The sequence below is a fragment of the Aquarana catesbeiana genome, linkage group LG09 (assembly GCF_042186555.1).
Source record: "Aquarana catesbeiana isolate 2022-GZ linkage group LG09, ASM4218655v1, whole genome shotgun sequence".
NCBI lineage: Eukaryota > Metazoa > Chordata > Amphibia > Anura > Ranidae > Aquarana > Aquarana catesbeiana.
In genome coordinates this window covers 270,501,135-270,524,774 of record NC_133332.1, presented here as the reverse complement: position 1 = coordinate 270,524,774, position 23,640 = coordinate 270,501,135, and the positions used below count along the sequence as shown (strand labels likewise).

The 23,640-nt window shown below is 46.9% G+C and overlaps 1 protein-coding gene across 1 annotated transcript in view; it reads left to right on the top strand.

The window, feature by feature from the left end:
• RABEPK (Rab9 effector protein with kelch motifs) overlaps positions 1 to 23,640 on the top strand; it is a gene marked incomplete in the record, with an annotated part of 524,880 nt that overhangs the window by 404,221 nt on the left and 97,019 nt on the right. The window contains 1 exon segment of the mRNA XM_073600345.1: positions 21,212 to 21,361. Within this exon segment, the coding sequence (XP_073456446.1) occupies positions 21,212 to 21,361 (150 nt within the window).

The window sequence follows — 23,640 nt, the reverse complement described above, 5'->3', positions numbered from 1 at the left end:
AAATAGCTACAGGAGCTGTCCTCTCTCAGCGTCTGGGCCCAAAGGCCTTGCTGCACCCAGTAGCCTTCTGCTCCAAAAGATTAAGCCAAGCCGAGAAGAATTATTATGTAGGCAACAGAGAACTCCTGGCAATTAAAGTAGGGTGCTACTCACTCAGTCATGATCTTTACTGACCATAAGAACTTAGAATATTTGAGATCCGCTAAGCGCCTAAGGCCCCGGCAGGCCAGATGGGCCTTATTTTCCTCAAGATTTAACTTCCATTTGACATACAGACCCGGATCCAAGAATGGGAAGGCAGATGCCCTATCTCGGATGTTCTCTGAATCTACTGAACCTGCTCCCCCAAGCACATTATCTATGTCCAGAACTTTTTGTTTATTCTGCCCAGCTTAAGATCGACTATTGAACAGGCCTCTGCATCTTGCCCTGAAACAGAGCATGCTTCTCTAAGGACTGTATTATGCTATGTAATAAATGTGTGTGTCTCCAAACTAAAACACATAAAAATATTTAAATAGGTGCCCTACTAAATCAAGTGCCAAGTATTAGGGAATAAATGGTTAAATAAATAAACCATTATAAAATAGTTGCTTCATAGTCATGGAATAATACTGAGTATAAATATACACAATTATAAGCGTGAACACACTGAAGTGCAATAAACACTATAAATCAAATAAATATGCTGAAATGCATCATAGATAAAATTATTTAATGCAAAAAAAAAAAAAAAAGTGCCAAAGTGCCACACAACATAAGTGAAAAAAGTCCTTACTGTAATGTGATAAAAGTGGAAGTGGAGTCCTGTAAATAGATAGTGGTAAAAGTGTTGCAGTAAGTGTCCACTGTAATTAATATCCAGCATGCTTATAACTTCCTCTTGTGCTGAAAAGCATGCCAAAGGTGTGATCCGGTGGCCCCCCAGGTAATGTGCTCACCTCAGAGCGTGTGACACAGCTTCTACACTGAGTCAAAACACGCTATTGAACCACAGCAGGGCTCAGTTTACCTCCAGATTCTGTTTGTAAAGCCTTGAGTGTGGAACTCTGCCTTTCCTCGGCCTACCACCGCCAGAGGTACAAATCAAACCTTGGAGCAGTACCTACGTTGCTTCTCAGCCTTTTCCCAGGACAATTGGGCTTCCCTGCTTCCACTGGCGGAGTTCGCCTATAACAACTCACTAAACTCTGCTACCAACCAGTCCCCATTCTGGGCCAACTATGGATTCCACCCTTCCGGTATACCTGAGAGTATACCCGAATCAGCAGTTCCTGCTGTACAGGACAGACTTGTCTTCATACAACGGAATTACCTATCCCTCCAAGAATGTATACAAAAGGCTCAGTCCAACTGAAAGAGGTTCTTCGACAGGAAACGAAGAGGGAATCTCTTCCTTAAAGTCGGTGATGAAGTATATCTATCAACAGCCAACCTAAAGTTACCGTACCCTTCGAAGAAGTTGGGGCCGAGATATATTGGCCCTTTTCCCATTAAGCATGTAATAAATCCAGTGGCCTTCGAGTTAGCTCTGCCTGATTCATACAAGATCCAGTCTTTCAGGCCTCTCTCCTCAAACCGGCTATTCCGCATCCTTTTCCAGGTAGAGTGGAACCACCTCCACCATCGGTAACTGTTGAAGGGGAAACTGAATACGAGGTGGAATCTATTTTAGATTGCAGAAAAAAAACGAGGTAGGCAGATCCAATACATAATCAAGTGGAAAGCATATACACCCGAAAAAAGCTCCTGGGAACCTGAAGCCAATTTATATGCCCCCAGATTCCTCCGAGAGTTTCGGGCCAAATACCCAGAGCAAATGGCCCAAATGGGCAAATGCACCAACAACAGGAAAAGGGCTCTAGGACCCAGCGTTCCCAGCAGCACATCACATGGGCCTTTATAAGGAAGTGTATCAGTGCTTACGGTTGCTGAGTGATCTCAGCTTGTTACCTGTGTTCCTGTGATTCCTTGCTCCTGTTTTCCCAGTTTCTGACCCGGCTTGTTTCCGACCTGTCTGCCTGTCTCCAGTTCCTGACCCCGGCTCATCTTATGGATACCCTCTGCCCGCTTCTCGTGTTTGACCCGGCTTCCACCTGACTACGTCTGCTCTGCTTTAAACCTGCTTCTGATCTCGGCTTGTGTTGACTACTCTATTATCTCAGTGACTTTATAGACCTGTCTCACCTCACAGGTGCCACCTGCCTGCAGACTCTGTTTATCTCATCAGCAGCATTCCTGGGCTTTCTGCAAGCAACTTCACAGGCGACCTGTGCTACTTTGTGCCCGACTCCTCTTGTCTCACCTTCAGGGGACTCCGGAACTTAGCTGCAAGGGAAGCCCTATCTCCATTGGCCTCCAGCACCTGGCACATGATACAGTGTTATGCGTAGCAGAAAGACAAGTGGTAAAACTGGATATAATGTGTTGCTTGCTGATGAGTTTAAAAATGCTGAGGTGAATAAGGAGTTAATGCAGCCTGCTAAGGATGAAAATTCTAAATCCTGTGTTGAGATTGAATCATCGTCAGTGCAGGATGGTACAAATGTGGTATTGCAGCCAATGATGTCTGAAAATGTGGTATTGCAATGTGATTGTAAAATTGATAAGTATAAAGTGTCAGATCCTGTTGAGCCCCTTGGTTCGTCTGTGTCCGTTGGGTGGATGCAGTGTGGCGGAGCACCAGCCAGTGGAGCACATTTGTTTGGGATGATTGGGCCAAGAGTTTAATAGCAATTCTGAAGGAAGCTTCTGTGACTAATAGTGAGGTGGACACTATTACTGGTGCCAGGAGAAGGGTTTGCTGAACAGCCTGTAGACAAGGGCGCATTGACTGCCAAAGGTTAATCCTCTCACGATAAAGTCTGAGCGCAAACGCACAGCAGGAGTTTTGCCCACAATGCATAAAGAAATAATTGGTGTAGCATGTCTTGTTATGACAGATACGCTGAAAGAAATGTTAGAGAATGTACAGCCAGTGTATATCTTGCCATCTTCTCCTGGGTCAGGAGAACTCGTACCACGGGGTACTGCTAATTGGAAGTGGATATTACAGGCTGTACTGGGCAAAGATAGCCCATATGGGAATTATGTGATGCAATGTTTTATGCTAATGCTGAAAGTTGTCTTACAGTGCGTTGCTGGATTGCTTCCTACTGATGTTGTGTATGAGAGGCACTCCGGAGCACTGTTGAACAGGTCAAAGGTATTGGTTGACGTACCAGACATAATTAAAGAGTCTGGTGTGAAAAAATATGTTCATTGGTAGGACAACCGCATATGGAGTGTTGGACAACAGGGGGCGATGTGAAAAGTCCCATAGGCACTTTCCGCTTGCCTGCATGTGGTCCTCTTGCCTTCATGTGGTCCCTCCTCCGACACTGTCCTAGCAAAAAATGGGACAGGAGCCCTGGGTGATAGTGACAACAGTGAGCTGATTAATCCATTGTGGAATGTGGCTATTGATGTTAATCAGAAAAATGTGGTGTTAATCTCAGATGGTTTGGTTGCCAAGGGTAACCACCCAGCTAAACCTGAAAAACAGACAGTGATGGCTGGGGTTGAATCAGGTAGCAAGAGGGGTGGTAGAGAGACCAGTGGGGCCCCAAAAGTCAGGAGGAAGTGCTTATGGAAGCACACCCGGAAAAAGATGTGGGTAGAGCTCCACTTTAGAAAGAAGATCAGACAGGTTTGGACCCCTGGGAGTAGTAGCAGGAACAGAGGCGCCAGTGTGAGGAATAGGTGTGTTTCTCCCTCCAGTGCGAAACAAGGGGGAGAAATGTGGCAGGGCAAGCCTGTGCCATGGCGGTCTAGGCCAGATTTTACAGGAAACAGGCAAATTAATGATGCAGGCGTGTGCTGCATTCATGTTAGAGACGGAATTAGAGGTCAGGGCTCCTCCCTCGCGATGGGGTTAATATGTAAAGGAAGCAGTGAGTGGTGCACGTTTGCGCCGTACTGTCCGTGTCAGGACAGACAAGGCCCAAGCCTGTGAAGGATGTAGCTGCTGGGAGCTGCAGGATAAGAAGCCAAGCTGACAGAGGTACAGTATTTACAGTATATATACAGTACTCTGGCGGTCAGGAGGGCCGAGGCCTGAGCCGCAGGGCCGATAAAGAGCCGAGAAGCTGAATACTATTGCTTGGTTGTAGCTTGGTCGTATTGATGGTGAGAACCCACTGTGTGGAAAGCTTTTCATGTGTGAACTTTTGTTTTCTGTTAAATAAAAGCAGGCAGAAAAAGCCCTGAAACATACATCTGGCATGAGGTTAGCTCAATGGTAGTGCCCAACAGTGAGTTTAACAACCCCCAACTTGTGACAGTCTGTATAGTTTAGTAGCAGGGGCGTAACTACATGGGTTGCAAGGGTCACAATTGCAACCCAATCCCATGCGCCAGGGGACTCTCCTGTACACCCCATTTCCAGATTTCATTACCCCCCCAACTGAGACTCTGAAGCATGGGCATTTTGCTGGCACCAGCATCCAAGACACTTTCCTACATTTCTCAACTGGCTCCGCCTTCCCCTGGGTGCTGATGCCTCCCGCTGGCGGTTGAGGGGGGTGCTAAGAACAGAGGGAGAGGTATGGGGGTGCTAAGTACAGAGGCAGAGGTGTGTGGATGGGGGCGGGTGCTGAGAACAGAGGAAGAGGTGTGTGGATGAGGGGGGATGGTGCTGGGGACAGAGGGAGAGGTGTGTGGATGGAGGAGAGGGGTGGGGGTAGGTGTTGAGAACAGAGGGAGAGGTATGGGGGTTCTGAGAACAGAAGGAGAGGTGTGTGTATGGAGGGGGGCGCTGAGAACAGATGGAGAGGTGTGTGGATGGAGAGGGGCGCTGAGAACAGATGGAGAGGTCTGTGGATGGGGGGGTGCTGAGAACCAAGGGAGAGGTGTATGGGTGAGGGGGGATGGTGCTGGGAACAGGGAGGGAGGGAGAGGTGTGTGGATGGAGGGGGGTTTAGGTGCTGAGAACAGAGGGAGAGGTGGGTGGATGGGGGGTATTGAGAACAGAAGGAGAGGTGTGTGCGTGTTTGGGGGGCTGCTGGGAACAGATTGAGAGGTGTTTGGATGGGGGGGAGGTGGGTGTGCTGAGAACAGAGGGAGAGGTGTGTGGATGGGGGGTGTAAAGATCAGGGTGATTAAACTCAAGTGGTGCATGTGTTTCAAGGAGTTGTGCGAGTCCAGAACTGCATTTTTAAGGGCATGGCAGCCCACATTTATTTAAAGTTACGGAAAGGTTTCACAAAAGACACCAATTTTCCACGCGGGGTTCCACCATTACTGTAACTTGCACAGCGCTTCAGCCTCCTGGTTTATTCACTTGACACACGGCTGTGTGGGTGTGTAAATGGAGGGGGGGTGCTGGGAACAGAGGGATAGGTGTGTGGATTGGGAGGGGTGCTGGGAACAGGATAGGGAACTGTGGATAAGGGGTGCTGGGTACAGGAGGGAGAGCTGTGGATAAGGGTGCTAGGCACAGGAGAGAGAGCTGTGGATAAGGGTGCTGGGCACAGGAGAGAGCGGTGGAGATAAGGGGGCTGGACACAGGAAGTAGAGCTGTGGATAAGGGGTGCTGGGCACAGGAGGGAGCGGCGCGGATAAGGGTGCTGGACACAGGAGGGAGAGCTGTGTCCAATGCGTTCTGGGCACAGGAGAGCAGTGCAGATAAGGGTGCTGGACACAGGAGGGAGAGGTGTCGATAAGGGGTGCTCAGCACAGGAGAGAGCGGTGCGCATAAGGGTGCTGGGCACAGGAGGGAGACCTGTGGATAAGGGGTGCTGGGCACTGGAAAGAGTGGTGCGGAAAAACGGTGTTGGGCACAGGAGAGAGAGGTGTGGATAAGCTGCTGCGGAGGATGTGTCAGGATGGAGAGCAGAGAAGAGGCAATTAAAGGATAATAGCCCCTTCCTTTTCTGAATGGACAGAGTCAGTGATCGGTACCATGACTGAAGTATAGTAAGCTGTGTTTAGTATTAGTATAGTATAGTATAGTATAGTATAGTATAGTATAGTATAGTATTAAATTTGTGAATGAATGGGAAGTTCTGTACAGAGATATTCCTATCAATTAACTCAGTGCTGCTGAGGTTGCAATGATTAAGATTGAGGGCTCTGTCCTCAATCTCCTTTTTCTGTCTTGAAAGGGAAACATCAGAGGTCTGCCTAGACCCCTGATATTTCACCAAAGTCCCCTAACGGGGCTCCTAAAAAAATGTAAAAAATTACATTGTAAAAATAAATGATAAAAAGATAAAATAAAAAAAACTGACACCAGTCGCGGAACTACCAGGATCGCAAAGGCTGCACTTGCGCCTGAGCACTGTCGTTTGATAGTCACATCAGAAATCCCTTGAAGACCCTGTGCTAGTTTATGATGAGTTTTTTGTCAAATGTGTCATCTTTTGTGACTGCACAGTACATACAGGAGATTTTGATCTGCGTGTCTTGTTCCCCACAGATAAGATTTCAGTGCCACTTCTCCCCTCAGCCCTCACCTTCACAATTTCCCTCACCACTTTTCCCCCCTGCCTTTCCCCTCACCACTTCCCTCACCCCTGCCCTTACCATGCCCCCTCGCCCCTGCCTTCACCACTCCCCCCTTCTTCCCACCCCTGCCCTCACCACTTTTCCCCTCACCACACCCCCACTGCCCTCAACACTTTCCCTCCCGCCTCTGCCCTCACCCCCTCCCACTCTTTCCCTCACCACTTTTCCCCACCACTTTTCCCCCTGCTGTCCTCCCTCGGCACTTTCCCCCGACCCTGCCCCCTCTCACCACTTACCCCCTTACTACTTTCCCCCCTCACCACATCCCCCCTCCCCTTACCACTTTCCACCTCCCGCCCTCACCACTTTGTGCCCCGGCTCCCCCCCCTCACCACTGGGGTGCAGTTTACAAGCTTCAATGTAAAAATTAGTAAATGCATGTTGATCATGAGATTAGTGTTGCAGCATTTACACAGATCAGCCATAGCATTAAGATCACTGACAGGTAAAGTAAATGGCATTGATTATCTCATTACAATGGCATCTAAAAGTTGCTGGGAAAACTTAGGCAGAACGTAGACAAGTTGGCCATGAAGTTGATGTGTTAACAGCAGATAAAATTGGCATTACCGTTTGTTGTGTATGGGACTGCTTAGCCTCAGACCGGTCCGGGTGCCCATGCTGACCCATGTCCATGGCCAAAAGTTCCTACAATGACCATGTGAGTATTAGAACTGGACCAAATAGCAGTGTAATTCCGCATACACACGGCCAGACTTCCCGACAGAAAAAGTCAGATGGGAGCTTTCGGTCGGACATTCCGACCATGTGTATGCCCCATCGGACTTTTTCTGTCGGCATTTCCGACGGACTCAGATATAGAGCATATTCTAAATCTTTCCGTCGGAAATGCCGACGGTGTTTAGCCCGTTGGCAAGTCCGGCCGTGTGTATAAGAAGGTAGCCTGTTTTCGTTAACATCATGTGGCTGGGTGCGTGTGCATTGCTTAACTGTGGAAGAGATGGCACCAGGATGAGAAGAAGGCAAGCAAGCAGAGGCAGTTTGATGCTTTGGTTAATGTTCTGGTGGGAAATGTTGGTCTTGCCATTCATATGGATGTTACTTTGATATGTGCCACCAACCTAAACATTGTTGCTGACCAGATAACCCCTTCATGGAAACAATATTCCCTGATGACGATGGCCTTGTTCAGCAGGTATAATACGCCCTGTCACACTGCAAAAATGGTTCAAGAATAGTTTGAAGAACAGAACACAAGGACTTTGAGGTGTTGACTTGGCCTCTAAATTCTCCAGATCTCAATCCATCCATGTCTGATCCATGGAAGCCCCACCTCGCAACTTACAGGACTTAAAGGATCTGCTACTAATGACTTGGTTCCAGGATACCACAACAAGCCCTCAGAGGTCTAGTGGCATCCATGCTGCGATGGGTCAGAGCTGGTTTGGTAGGAAAAGGGGGACCTACTCAGTATTAGATTGGTCACTGTCAGGTCTCTCACTTACCAGACCGGTGAGTCTGCTTGGGCAGAGGGTAGGCTCCCTTACGTATCCGACTCGCGGCCCCTGGTAGAGCAGACAGGAAGCGCGCGAGTGCAGAGTGGTATGAGAGCCTGTGCAGGAGTCCGGGTCCCGGAAGCAGGAAGTCCTCAAACAGCAGATGGTAGTCAGAAGCACAGGCAATAGATGCTGAGCAGGAGCTACATGCTGGTCACACACAGGCAGGGTTCGGCAACAGGCAGGCAGCGGAGGTACAGGAGGAGCAGGCAGAAGTGGGGTCAAACAAGCCGGGGTCAGATGCAGGCGGAAGTCAGGAGAGTCCAAAAGGCAAGCCGGGTCATCAACAGATCAGAACACAGGAACAAGGAGCAGGTAACGGGAACTAAGCACATGAGCTGTTGATCAGGCAGCACCGAGCAGAGAGAGAGGGAAGCCTAAAAAGGCTGATTGGCGCTAAACGCCGCACACGTGTGCGTGCCGGTACGCACCCCCCGGACAGCGGCGCGCACACCAGCACCACCAGGCACATGCATAACAGCGCCCATAGGTGGACACGCGCTAACGCGAACGCGTGCGCCCGGGCACCACCACGTACACCATGGCCAGCCGGATCACCAACACCAGTGCCCATAGAGGCAGGTGCCTGAGCACCCACAGGGACGCGCGCACCAATGCGCCCCGGCGCGCAACGACGCCCAACCTGGTAACCTCTCTGACAGTGCCCCCTCCTCAAGGGCAGACACCGGATGCCCAATTGGGCTAACTTGGAGGCATGCGAATCTTTGAAAGCTTGCAAGAGTTCTCTGGCATGCAAATTGTTTTCTGGCTCCCATGAATTGTCTTCAGGGCCATATCCTTTCCACTTTATGAGGTATTGTGTTTGATTGCGCCTCCTTCTGCAGTCTAGGATTGCTTCCACTTCAAACTCCTCCTCATTGTCAACAAGAATAGGTTTGGGTGGACCGACACTACGGCCAACAAAAGAATTGGGGGTAACTGGCTTCAAGAGAGACACGTGGAAGACCGGGTGCACCTTCTGAGAATTAGGCAGGTCAAGCTCGTAAGCGACATTGTTAATTTTCCTCCTTACCAGGAAGGGACCCAAGAACTTAGGGCCTAGTTTCTTAGACGGGCAAGCCAATTTCAGATTGGCGGTAGATAACCATACTGGGTTGCCGGGTTCCAACACAAGTTCTCCACGCCTCTTTTTATCGAATATTCTTGTAACATTCTTGGGCCTTGGCCATGGTATCCTGTAATAGTCTGTTGTTTACTGAGAAGAAATTCAGGGTTTCAGCTACTGCAGGAACAGAACACTCAGGTATTGACCCAGGCAAAAAGGACGGATGAAAGCCATAGTTGGCATAGAATGGAGTCTGGTTGGTAGCTGAATGCAAGGAATTGTTGTAAGAAAATGCCGCGATAGGGAGTAGTGAGGCCCAATCATCCTGGGAAAATGCAGAAAAACAGCGGAGATATTGCTCCAGAGTTTGATTCGTCCTCTCAGTTTGCCCATTTGACTGGGGATGATAGGCTGAGAACGCCAATTCGATTTCCAAGGAGCCACAGAGGGCCTTCCAGAATCTGGAGGTGAACTGGACACCCCAGTCAAACTATATTCTTTCTCTCCATGCAACCTGACAACTTCCTTAATGAAAATACTGGCTGTCTCCGTAGCCGATGGGGTACCCTTCATTGGAAGGAAATGGGCCATTTTAGATAATCTGTCTACCACGACAAAGATGGAGGAAAAGCCTTCTGATGGGGGGAGTTCAACGATAAAGTCCATTGAAATCATACTCCATGGTCTCTCTGGGACTGGGAGAGGTTTCAATAGTCCCCAAGCTCTAGCCTGGCTGTTCTTGCTTCTGGCGCAAGTATTGCAAGAATCAACGTACTTTTTACAATCCCTAATAAGGTGAGGCCACCAGAAGGTACGTTGTACCAAGTCACTTGTTTTTCGTGTGCCAAAATGTCCAGCCAGTTTATGATCGTGACCTGTACCCTTAGTTCTTCAGGGACCACAATCTTGTTTTCATGCCAAAACAGGCTATCCTTGGCACAGGCCCCAGCGGGTAAAGTCATCCCCATAGAGGCCCTTCTGATTTGAGAGACTAGATCTTCTTGTTGAAGCAGGAAATTCCCAGGAGGGAGGATGGTATCTGGAGGTAAGGTTTCTTCCGAATCATGGAACATACGTGAAAGTGCATCAGACTTAACATTCTTGGATCCGGGTCTGAAGGTGATGTGGAACTAAAATCAAGAAAAAAAAAGTGCCCATCTGGCCTGCTGGGGTTTTAGCCTTTTAGCCGTTCTCAGGTATTCTAAGTTTTTATGGTCCGTGTAGACCAGGATGGGATAAGCAGCACCCTCCAGAAGATAACGCCATTCTTCTAAAGCTGCTTTAATAGCCAGAAGTTCTCGATCTCCCACATCGTAATTTCTCTCAGAAGATAAAAGTTTACGTGAGAAAAACCCCACAGGGTACAGAAGGGCTTTGATGCCTTGTCGTTGCGAGAGCACAGCTCCTACCGCAATTTCGGATGCGTCAACTTCTAACACGAACGGTAGAGCTGGGTTGGGATGCTTAAGAATGGAGGCTGAGGTAAACAGAGCTTTGAGTTCCTCGAAGGCCGACTGTGCCTTAGGAGTCCAGCAGAACTGGCTTCCTTGTCTGGTCAGTTCATTAATGGGAGCGAATATCAAGGAGAACCCCTTTATGAATTTTCTATAGAAATTGTCAAAACCAATAAAACGCTGTACCTCTTTCTTATCTACAGGTGCAGGCCAGTCCAGGATAGCAGATACCTTTTGGGGATCCATCTTGATACCCTCAGGAGAGATGATCAGGCCTAGAAACTGAATACATTGAAGCTCAAACTCGCATTTTTCGAGTTTGGCGTAGAGCCCATGTTGCCTAAGTCAGGTGAGAACATTTCATACATGCCTGCGGTGGTCGATCAGAGAAGCGGAGAAAATCAGGATATCGTCCAGATAGACTATGACATAGAGGTCTGGGAAGTCACGGAAGACGTCATTGACGAAGTGTTGGAAGGTTGCTGGCGCGTTACACAGGCCAAAGGGCATGACAAGGTACTCGAAGTGCCCAAATCGAGTACGAAAAGCCGTCTTCCACTCATCCCCTTCTCTTATGCGAATTAAGTTGTACGCCCCGCGGAGCTCCAACTTGGTGAAAACTGTTGCGGTTCCCAGTCTTTGAAACAATTCAGGTACTAAGGGTAACTGGTATCCGTTCTTGATAGTGATTTTGTTTAATTCCCAGTAGTCGATACAGGGGCATAGGGAGTGATCCTTCTTCTCCACGAAGAAGATGCCTGCACCCGCTGGAGACGTGGAGGGGCGAATGAACCCTTTCTTTAAGTTCTCATCAATATAAATTTTCAAAGTGCCCAGCTCCTGCTCAGTTAATGGGAAAATCCTCCCGAAGGGAACTTCGGTTCCAGGTAAGAGTTCTATTGGGCAATCATAAGGCCTGTGCACCAGAAGGGTCTCTGCCCCCTTTTTGCTGAAGACATCCTGGAAATCCCGGTAGGCCTCAGGAAGGGAATGGCAAAGCTTGGTATCAGAGTCCAAGCAAAGACACTGAGACGGTGTCACGGGTGTTCCATGTAAGCAGTGTTGCCTGCAGTAATCAGATAGAAATGGGATCTTCCCCATATTCCAGTCAATGCTGGGGTTGTGTGCCTGCAGCCAGGGCATTCCAAGGATGATTGGAAAGAGTGGAGAGGAGATGACATCCAAGCGTAAGATTTCCTGGTGTTCCAGGCCTATGGTAGCCAATAGTGGGACGGTCCCATGGGTGACTGGACCGGAGCTGAGGGTAGAGCCATCTGCTAAGAGTACTGCAAGTCCCTGGGCCTTAGGTTGAAGAGGGATGCCATGATTATTAACGAAGGTCTGGTCAATGAAACCACTGCATGCTCCAGAGTCAATAATGACCGACACCGAGATGTTCTTTCCGGGAAGCTGTAACATAACAGAGTGTCAAATGGTTACCAGATTTGGGCAAGACAGGTGCACATGAAGAAGACATCAGACACTTACGTATCTTGTTGGGGCAGGCCCTCACAAAATGTCCTTGTTCTCCGCAGTACAGGCATAAATTGTGAGTACGTCTGCGCATCTTTTCTTCCGGGGTAAGGGATGGCCAGAGCAGACCAAGTTGCATAGGTTCGGGTGCTTCTGTGACTGGAGTAGAGGAGACAGGAGGAAATTGGTTGGGGGAATTGGAAACCTTAGGGAGCATCCAAATGGGACGAGGATGACTAGAGGACCTCTCAGAGCGTCTCTCTCCCAGGCGACGGTCAATCTGAATAGACAAGTTGATGAGTTCATCCAGAGTCTGAGGTATCCCAACACGTGTCAGCTCATCTTTAAGGGGATCAGATAACCCCATCCAAAATTGATGACGCAAGGCAGCGTCATTCCACTCTGTATCAGAGCTCCAACGTCGGAACTCAACTGTGTAGTCTTTGGCCACTCTGCGGCCTTGCTGCAGGGAGTGCAAGGCTGCCTCAGCAGTAGCAGTTAGTTGGGGGTCCTCGTATAACTGTGACATGACGCTAGGTGCCTACAAAGTTCATCCATGGGGGAGGCTCCCTGCCCAGACTTGGTCATGGCTGCCTGATACTGTCGGGTCTCTCACTTACCAGACCTGTGAGTCCACTTGGGCAGAGGGTAGGCTCCCTTACGTATCCGACTCGCGGCCCCTGGTAGAGCAGGCAGGAAGCGTGCGAGTGCGGAGTGGTATGAGAGCCTGTGCAGGAGTCCGGGTCCCGGAAGCCGGAAGTCCTCAAACAGCAGATGGTAGTCAGAAGCACAGGCAATAGATGCTGAGCAGGAGCTACATGCTGGTCATACACAGGCAGGGTTCGGCAACAGGCGGGCAGCGGAGGTACAGGAGGAGCAGGCAGAAGCGGCGTCAAACAAATCAGGGTCAGATGCAGGCGGAAGTCAGGAGAGTCCAAAAGGCAAGCCGGGTCATCAACAGATCAGAACACAGGAACAAGGAGCAGGTAATGGGAACTAGGCACATGAGCTGTTGATCAGGCAGCACCGAGCAGAGAGAGAGGGAAGCCTAAATAGGCTGATTGGCACCAAACACCGGGCACGTGTGCGCGCCGGTACGCACAGGCGCCCGAGCACCCGCACCTGCCCAAGCGCGTCCCCGGACAGCGGCGCGCACACCAGTACCACCAGGCACACGCATAACTGCGCCCATAGGTGGACGCGCGATAACGCGAACGCGCGCGCCTGGGCACCACCACGTACACCATGGCCAGCCGGATCACCAACACCAGTGCCCATAGAGGCAGGCGCCCGAGCACCCACAGGAACGCGCGCACCAACGCGCCCCGGTGCGCAACGACGCCCAACCAGGTAACCTCTGACAGTCACCATAATGTTATGGCTGATTGGTGTACACACATTTTTCCTCCCTTATAGAGAGAGGAGTATACTCTTTCTGCCCGTTCCTCACCCATGTCATGTGCCCTTGTAGGGTGGGTAGTAGTTGGGGTTAGTTGGTTACCTCCTCCATGTTTCCCTTCTCATTTGGGCACCAAGTAAGGGTCACATGAGAGCCCTACCCCGAGTGGGTTCTTCTAGGCTACACTAGGCACTTTGTACAGGGCCACACATATGAGAGTACATTTGCTTTGTGCTGTTTTCATCAATGCCCTGGGACAAGGCTAAGATGGCTGTGGGGGAATACGCCACCTTCAGGCAGGCCTCCTCTGTTAGAGATGAACAAACACAGTGTACACTTGCACCAAAACTGTTCTTCAGTTAACTTTCGGGTGTCATGTGCCTGCCTGGTTTTGAATCTGGGACATTACAGTTCTGTGCTACAGCTCTGTCTACTCTGCCTGGGGGGGGGTCTAAGTCTCTGCAGCATACACTCTGTTTGGTACTTCTACCCCTGAGACTCTTTGGCTTCACCTGTCTTCCAGCTGCAGATAATCTGTAATCAGGTCAGCCTTTAAATTGGAGGACTCCCTGTGCTCCATGCCCATTTGTTGGATCTGTTTCCCTGTGTGTGTTTGTATGCTGAACTACTGAAGTGCTGAACTTCTGGACTTTGAACTCTGCCTGATTCCTGGACTACTTTCTTTGCCTGATGATTTTGCCTTACTCTGCCAGTCTGTGTATGACCCTGCCTGTCCCCAACCACACTTCTGGATTCTGACTTTGTACCTTGTTGTCAAGAATTGTTGCTGACCCGGCCTGCCTGACTACGCTAACGCTTCAACTCCCAGCCAAAGCTCCACTCTGGGCTAAACCTTTCAACAGGTACCTTACATAATAAATGGGCCAGAATGACAGTGGACCCAGCTGTGGTGGATTAGGCTATTTTGCCTCAGGGACATTTGCTTGATAACCATGAAGTGCGTCCATTGAATCAGTTCAGACTCCTGCTCTGGCTCCAGTCCAAGCTGCCTCTTTAGTGCCTCCAAAACTTCCTCTGCCTAAAAAATTTGGAGGTGATACCGGAGAGACCCCCGAAGTCGGAAGAAGACTCCAGAAGCCGGAAGAAGACCCCCGGAGCTGTCTAATAAATTACTTTAAAAAACTGTCTAGTTTGTTTTTTTTTATTGACACTTTTTCCCTAGGTGAATGGGTAGGGGTACCATGTACCCCATACTCATTCACATAGGGTGGGGGGCCGGGATCTGGGGGCTCCCTTATTAAAGGGGGCTCCCGGATTCCGATAAGCCCCCCGCCCGCAGACCCCGACAACCAACAGCCAGGGTTGTTGGGAAGAGGCCCTTGTCCTCATCAACATGGGGACAAGGTGCTTTCGGGTGGGGGGGCGCAGGGCGCCCCCTCCCCCAAAGCACCCACCCCCCCCATGTTGAGGGCATGTGGCCTGGTACGGCTCAGGAGGGGGGGCACTCGCCCGTCCCCACCCCCTTTCCTGACCGACAGGGCTGCGTGCTCGGATAAGGGTCTGGTATGGATTTTGGGGAGGACCCCACGCCGTTTTTTTGGCATAGGGGGTTCCTCTTAAAATCCATACCAGACCTAAGGGCCTGGTATGCCACTGGGGGGGAACCCACACCGTTTTTTATTTAAAATTTGGAGTGGAGTTCCCCCTCAAGATTCATACCAAACAGTGCCGGGCATTGGCGGGGATCCGAGTCAGATCCCCGTGCTTGTCGCTCATTGGGAAAGGAAAAATCATTTTTCCTTTCCTGATGAGTAGCTCGGCGCTGTTATCTGCAGCTGACACAGTGCACTGCGATTACCTGCAGTTATGTGCGGATAGCTGCGCTAAATCGCTCCTGGACGCAGTCAATTCTATTTTTTCTATCCGCACGGAACCGCATGTATCTAATTCGCAGCTAAACGCAGTGTGTGAATGGGGCCATAGGAAAGCATTGTGTGCTTTTAGCTGCGGTAGAAAATTAGAAAATCCGCAGCTAAAAGCACCATTCTATCCATCCATGTGAAAGGGGCCTCAGGATTTTCCAGATGACCTTGAAAAACCAATAAAGCTGTGTGCCTGTCAGGATGTCCGCTACTATGAAAGGTGTCAGGAGAAGTCACGGACTCGCAGGCAGCCTCGGTCAGTGTATGGGTTGCCTCCTAACTTCCAGAAAACACCCAAGTATAAACCTGAATCTTCTGTTGAATCCATGACACCTATAGAGCCCAGGGACATCAGCCATCTCTACCTGACTGAAACAGAGGGACAAAGGAGATGCTCATTGGGCCTATGTCTGTATTGTGGACTTAAAGGACACATGTTGTCCGTTTGCCCTACCCGTCCAGTAAAAAAGGAGTGTCTAACCTATAGTGCCTTGAAAAAGTTTTCACACCCCTTGACATTTTCCACATTTTTTCATGTCACAACCAAAAACGTAAATGGATTTTATGTGATAGACCAACTCAAAGTGGCACATAATTGTGAAGTGGAAAGAAAATAAATGGTTTAAAATCTTTTTTACAAATAAATATCTGAAAAGTGTGGCATGCATTTGTATTCATTCTTTGCAAAATTGCTCAAGCTCTGTCAGATTGGATGGAGAGCGTCTGTGAACAGCAATTTTAAAGTCTTGCCACAGATTATCAATTGGATTTGGGTCTGGACTTTGACTGGGCCATTCTAACACATGAATATGCTTTGATCTAAACCATTCCATTGTAGCTCTGGCTGTATATTTAGGGTTGTTGCCCTGCTGGAAGGTGAACCTCTGCCCCAGTCTTGAGTCTTTTGCAGACTCTAACAGGTTTTCTTCTAAGATTGCCCTGTATTTGGCGCCATCATCTTCCCATCAACTCTGACCAGCTTCCCTGTCCCTGCTGCAGAAAACCATCCTCACAACATGATGCTGCCACCACCATGTTTCACGGTGGGGATGGTGGGTTCAGGGTGATGTGCAGTGTTAGCTTTCTGCCACACATAGCATTTTGCTTTTAGGCCAAAAAGTTAAATTTTGGTCTCATCTGACCAGAGCGCCTTCTTCCACGTGTTTCCTGTGTTCCCCACATGGCTTCTTGCAAACTGCAAACCGGACTTCTTATGGCTTTCTTTCAACAATGGCTTTCTTCTTACCACTCTTCCATAAAGGCCACATTTGTGGAGTGCACGACTAATAGTTGTCCTGTGGACAGATTCTCCTACCTGAGCTGTGGATCTCTGCAGCTCCTCCAGAGTTAACATGGGCCACTTGGCTGCTTCTCTAATTAATGCTCTCCTTGTCCGGCCTGCCAGTTTAGGTGGACAGCCATGTCTTGGTAGGTTTGCAGTTGTGCCATACTCTTTCCATTTTCGGATGATGGATTGAACAGTGCTCCATGAGATGTTCAAAGCTTGAGATATTTTTTTATAACCTAGCCCTGCTTTAAACTTCTCCACAACTTTATCCCTGACCTGCCTAGTGTGTTCCTTGCACTTCATGATGCTGTTTGTTCATTAAGGTTCTCTAAAAAACCTCTAAGGGCTTCACAGAGCAGCTGTATTTATACTGAGATGAAATTACAGCCAGGTGGACGCTATTTACTAATTAGGTGACTTCTGAAGGCAATTGGTTCCACTAGATTTTAGTTAGGGGTATCAGAGTAAAGGGGGCTGAATACAAATGCGCGCCACACTTTTCACATATTTATTTGTAAAAAAATTGAAAACCATTTATCATTTTCCTTTCACTTCACAATAATGTGCCACTTTGTGTTGGTCTATCACATAAAATCCAAATAAAATACATTTACGTTTTTGGTTGTAACATGACCATGACAAAATGTGGAAAATTTCAAGGGGTATGAATACTTTTTCAAGACACTGTATGTTGGAGAAGCTGGATTAGACCTTACAGGTCCTTCCTCCAAGACCAAGGTCACGGTACCTGCAACTTTTCATTCAGCCTCAAACTCTGTATTCAAATAAACCTGCTTTTATCGGTTTATGCACCATGTGGAGATTCCCTTTTTTTCCCTATGTGGATGACATTGTGATGTGGTGAGAACTATATCCTTTCGGCCACCAGCGTATTGGGAGAGGTGAATCCATCCATCCGATGACCTACAGTCTGTCTTGTCTCTGAAGTCGCTGTGTATGCAATTTCCAGTACTGTCCATTGGCACGCCTCACCGAGTTTCCAGTGAACACCCATAGGATCATCTGGATCCACAAGCCCTTATGACACCCCGCCGTACGGTGAGAGTGTCCATCCCTTCTGGTAAGCGCATCCACCTTACTATTTCTATATGAAATCTGTATGCAGGAAGATTGCCCACCAGATGTAACAATCACTACGGGATCTCATCAGTGCCACAGTTTGCACAGCGTTATCGCTAGAGTTTTTTATGTATGGACTTTATTCCTTTATATACCACTATACACTGCTGTGATGTAGGGTGATATATATTATTCTAATTAGATGATTCATGTGTGTAGACACTGCACTTATAATTTGTTGTTTATTTTCACTTATATATTTTTTGAATCACCATCACATTTTTTCGGATGAACATCCTTATTACCTATGAAGGTGATATGTTTGATTATATGTTTGTATAATCACTGAAAACGCATGTTTGATTATACGTTTGTTTAACCACAGAAAAACGCATTGTTAATGACACTTAGCGCTGCATTTATTTATTTATCACATTTTGTATACGGTTATCGTACTGGTGATGCTGGCTGCTGATTTACACTTTTAAGAGAAAAATTTTTTTTAGTAGCGCAACAATACTTTTCTCTCTTTCTATATTAATACACCGCCTGAAGTGTATTAAAAACAGATATGGGCTACACTGGATATAGAGTATATGTGTGTGTGTATATATATATATATATATATATATATATATTTATATATTAATACACTGCCTGCACTGACTGCATATAGAGTAAACACTGAATATATAGTCTATGCTAAATGCAGCAGAGTGTGTGTGTGTATATATATATATATATATATATATATATATATATATATATACTATACACACTAGACTGACTTTATATATATATATATTCAAATACTGCGGTGCGTCTCTCTTGTTCTGAGACGCCGTCATATGATGATGTCCCAGAACAGCCACTCTCACGTCCGCGGCTCTTTAACCATGTGATCAGCTGTGTCCAATCACAGCCGGTCACATGTAAACACGGAGATGCCAGTAATTGGCGCTCCTCGCCTCACACTGACAGAGTGTGTGGCGAAGAGGGCCGATCAGCGGCATCTCCTTGCAGGGGGCAACAAAACATGTAATCAGGGCACTGATCATCAGTGCCCTGATTACATTATAGCGCCAACAGTGTCACCAATCAGTGCCCACCAGTGCCAGCAATCAGTGCCCACCACTGCCCACAAGTGCCACCAATCAGTGCCCATTAGTGATGTCAGTCAGTGCTGCCTATCATTGCTGTCCATCAATGCGAATCAGTACCGCCTATCCGTGCCGCCTATCAGTGCCCATCAGTGCCACCTATTAGTGCCCATCAGTGCCACATATCAGTGCCACCTATCAGTGGCCATAAGTGCGGCATATTAGTGCCTCCTTATCAGTGCCACCTAATCTGTGCCCATAAGTTCCGCCTCATCAGTGCCCATAAGTGCCACTTCATCAGCGCACATCAGTGAAAGAGAAAAATTATAAAATTTACTGACAGAAACTAAGTAAAAAAAAATATTTTTCTAAATTTGGTCTTTTTTTTTTTGTAAAAAAATTAAAAACCAAACAGTGATTAAATATCACCAAAAGAAAGCTCTATGTGTTGTGAAGAGAATTATAAAAACTTCATTTGGGTACAGTGTAGCATGACCGTGCAATTGTCATTCAAAATGCGACAGCACTGAAAGCTGAAAAATGGCCTGGGCAGGAAGGGTGTAAGTGCCTAGTAGGCAAGTGGTTAATCTAACTCAGGGATCTTCAAACTACGGCCCTCCAGCTGTTGCGGAACTACACATCCCATGAGGCGTTGTAAAACTCTGACATTCACAGACATGGCTAGGCATGATGGGAATTGTAGTTCTTGAACAACTGGAGGGCCATAGTTTGAAGACCCTTGATCTAACTTAAGCTATCTCTCTGTCCACGCCAACATCACTACACACGGCCGTTCTGTAAGCAGTCTTGTATAGTGTGGGGCGTGGACTTGGTCCCCCTGAGCCATGATTGGCCAAAGGCACCCTGCTTTTGGCCGATTATGGCTCTCTCAGCATAGCACGCTGTGATTGGCCAAAGCATGCAGGTCAGTCATTATACATACAGCAATGCACTGCGAATCTCGCAGTGCATTATGGGGCATTCTGCGGCGCTCAAATTTTCTGGGAATGCCCCATATATTCGGTTTGTTTTAGAACAAACGAACACCCGACGTTCAACTCGAACTGCGGGCTCATCCCTAGTCCCCATCATCTGTTCACCACGTGCACTAGAGGGCGTCTCTAGGTTCATATTATTCTTGGAGCCTGGAGAGGGTTCATGAGGTGAAACAATACATTTTTTGTTTGTTCCACATTTGTACCCACCACCATTACCACGTTTACGTGCTCGTCCCCTTCCAGCTTTTCCTTTCTGCGTTGTAGTATTAGATCCCTGAGAAGAAACAGAAGATGACATAGAAAGATTAGATTCAGATTTGTACATGGGGATTTCTCGATTATAATTCTGTCTATACGGTTTACATTCTATTCCCATTTGAACCATTTTGCCATCCATAGGCATAACCGCCCATAAATACAAGTTTATCCTTATAGAACTTCTGGTCCTTTCTAACTACTAGATTCCTATTGTAGTTTTCCAAATGTTCCTTCTTTTTGAACTCTAGATTTTGGAGAAATTGATTGCCATTGGCTCGTAGAGTCTCAATCTCCTTGTCTATATCTGATAGATCTTTCTTATTTTTATCCCTTTGCATATCCATCATTTTTGCAGAGCATTGAGTCAAATTCCTTTCCCATTGGTCGAGGTGGCGTCCATCACCTTGAATGAGGGAAAGATCTGTACACGCAGACCCCGTGGGTTTACTCCCTCCCTAAGGTAGCATTCAAGTCACATCCACATCCTTATTTTAAGTATAAGTTCAGGAGAATGGGAGAAGAGTACTCTCCCATGGAAGAGTACTCTCTCAGTGCTCTGTTCCTCACCACAGTCTCTTTTTATATCACCAGTGAAAACCCGCCAAAACCAAAGAACCGGGAAAGGCATTACTCCTGCCCTCCCATCTGGGGCAGCACCTAACTGGCTAGTTCAACCGAAGTGGCCCAAACACCCTAAATTTTGCTAGTGCTTATTAATGCCCCTTTTGACATAATATTATAAATTCAACTACCTCTTGCAAAAGTTCTAATGAAGCAGATTTAGGAATACCCTCACATTTCTGCAAGAATCCGCAAAATACACTGTAAGGTAATAGATTTAATGAAGGATGTATGCTCAACAGAGTAGAACAGTAAGCTGTAAAGATTTTGTAACTTTTACATTATTAATTTTAATGATTTGGTGATTTCAAATATTAAGGATTTGGATATTAAACTAGTCCATATATAGGTTCAGAAATATTACTATATTTATATATGTACATAGTTACAGCGTGGTTTTTACAAATGTCTATTGTATCTTATGCTGAACCTTTGGTTGTTTAGGGAAGAAGTGTGTCTGGCAATGAACTGTGAAGTAGATGAGCTGACTAAACTATAGGGAAATGGTTGTTCTATGTTCTTCTTCAGATACAATGAAGTGGGAAGAACTGAAGGTAAATGGAGATGTACCTCCTGCCTGTGCTGCCCACTCTGCACTATCCTGGGAAAAACGTATTTATATCTTTGGTGGAATGACTGAAACTGGGGCTGTAAATACAATGCATCGATATGACACAGGTATGTCTTTTTCAGAATTTTTTAAACCTAATTCAATGAGGTATAATTATTGGTAAGATGTTAAATGTTTAATTGTCAACTATACTGTTTCTGGTTGCCTTATGGGTCTTTTCAGTGCACACAAAATAACTACAAAGCAGTATACAAAAAAATATTGGAAAAAAGGTTCCAGACAGCAGTTCTTCAATGAGGACCCACTGATATATTGTGTTGATTATCTTTATTGAAAAAACCCTTAAGTATAAAATTACATATATAAACAATTTAACTACAAAGTTACTACAATTGAAAAAAGACTATTCCTCCCTCCAGCCAATGATAAAAATAAGACAGACGTCTTACAGGGAACATGGGTGGCCACCGTGCCTTATACACACACTTCTCTCAATCACTCATCTTGCATACACATACAGACAATAGTCTTAGACCCGGGTCAATTGGATGAATTTTAGCCAAAGCTGCTCAAATGCTTTGAAAATAGACTAAAAGTCCATGGGCTTATGATCATAACGACTGTCTGTATTAAGTCTGCATTAATAGGCGAGAAGTCCACCCGTAGGATCGACCTAGATATATCAGTTGTAAACCGACATCCATACAATGTATCACTGTTAAATACGGGAGTCAGCGATTTGTGACCTGTCGGATTAGAGTCCACTGATGTTTTCCATATAGTAACATATATTGATCACTCACCGTTTAAGCGTCTGGATCTAGTTGACTCTCAATCCACATATGTCTCGTGCTGCTACCGTCTCCTTGCTAATCACAAAACCGCCTTGGGAACCGTGCACTCCCAGCGGTCTTGGTTCCTCCAGATGAAGTATACGGTAGGTCGCAAGGTTCAAAGTCAGCCGACTAGGCAGTGTCCAGAGGCTATATCAACGATGATGTAACAAGCCACTTTCGGAGGACAGTGGGAAGAGAGGATCTCTGTTGAATTAGCGGTTATGGTCAATCCAAAAGGTGGAGATATACAGGGGTGGTTCCAGGCTTTAGGTGGGCATCCAGAGGTCCCAGCCACTACTCACGTAGTGGCAGGATGCTTACGCGTTTCACCTGTTCACAGGTTTCCTCAGAGCATGCGTGCTGGGTCAGGATACGTGCTTTAAATAGGCAAACTATTGACAACAATTAACAATTAAAACCATCCACACCTGAACACCCATCACTACGTCGTTCACCACAAGTGCAAAATTTAAAAACCAGTATAGGTGCGAACAAACCACGGACCAAATAGATGTTTTAATAACAGAAGTGTATCTGTAATTTCCTCTATAGATCAGAAGATCTGTCACTGTTGTTGAGCGATAGCAGCCTATATAGGAGATATATGCATAAACATCCCATGTATGATGAACACATGCAAATTTCTATAATCTATAATGTATAATAGATATCTACATGAGAAGATGTCCGGTTAACGTTCCAAGAATACCGAAAGATTAAATTCATTATTTAAGCCAAAAGGCTGCAAGCTTTTTAAATAGAAGATCCACATCTTCTCTTTTTGATACAGAATCCTATCATAATCCCCCCTTCTAGTTGGCAAGTTCAATTTGTAAATGCCCTTACATTTGAGTCCACTTGGTTCACCATCGTGTACCTTCAGAAAATGTAATGAGAGGGGACGATCGTCCTCTTTATTGATAATACTCTGGACATGTTCACCAATTCTAGTCTTGAGCTGTCTCTTAGTCTTACCGACATAGATTAGTCCACATGGACAGGTCAACATATATATTACGCGTGTTGTAGAACAATTAATGAAGTTCTTGATCTTAAATTGTCTATGACCATCGGTACTGGTGAACATGTCCGTCCTATCAACATACTTACAGATATGGCACCTACCACATGGGTACATGCCTTTTAGGGGTGGGAGAAAAGTAAGCCAGTCTCGTCTTTGAGGTCTACTGTACTCAGAATGGACCAAACAGTCTTTAAGGTTCCTTGCCCTCCTAGCTGTAAGGAGTGGTCTATCACCTACAATGTCTCCTATAATTGGGGCCTCAGACAGTATGTGCCAGTGATAGCTTAGTACCTTCCTGGTTTGTTCCCACTGTGCCCCATACCTAGTGATGATCCTAATTGGGGCCGAATTTACATTACCTGGCTTACTCATTGTGTTTTTTGTTAGAAGGGACTATCTATTGGACTCTAAAGCTCTTTTTTTAGCTTTTCTTATGGATTTGTAAGAATATCCACGATCCCGAAATCTCCCATAAAGGTCCTGTATCTCAGTGTGGAAGTCTCTCTCACCCGAGCAGTTCCTTCTA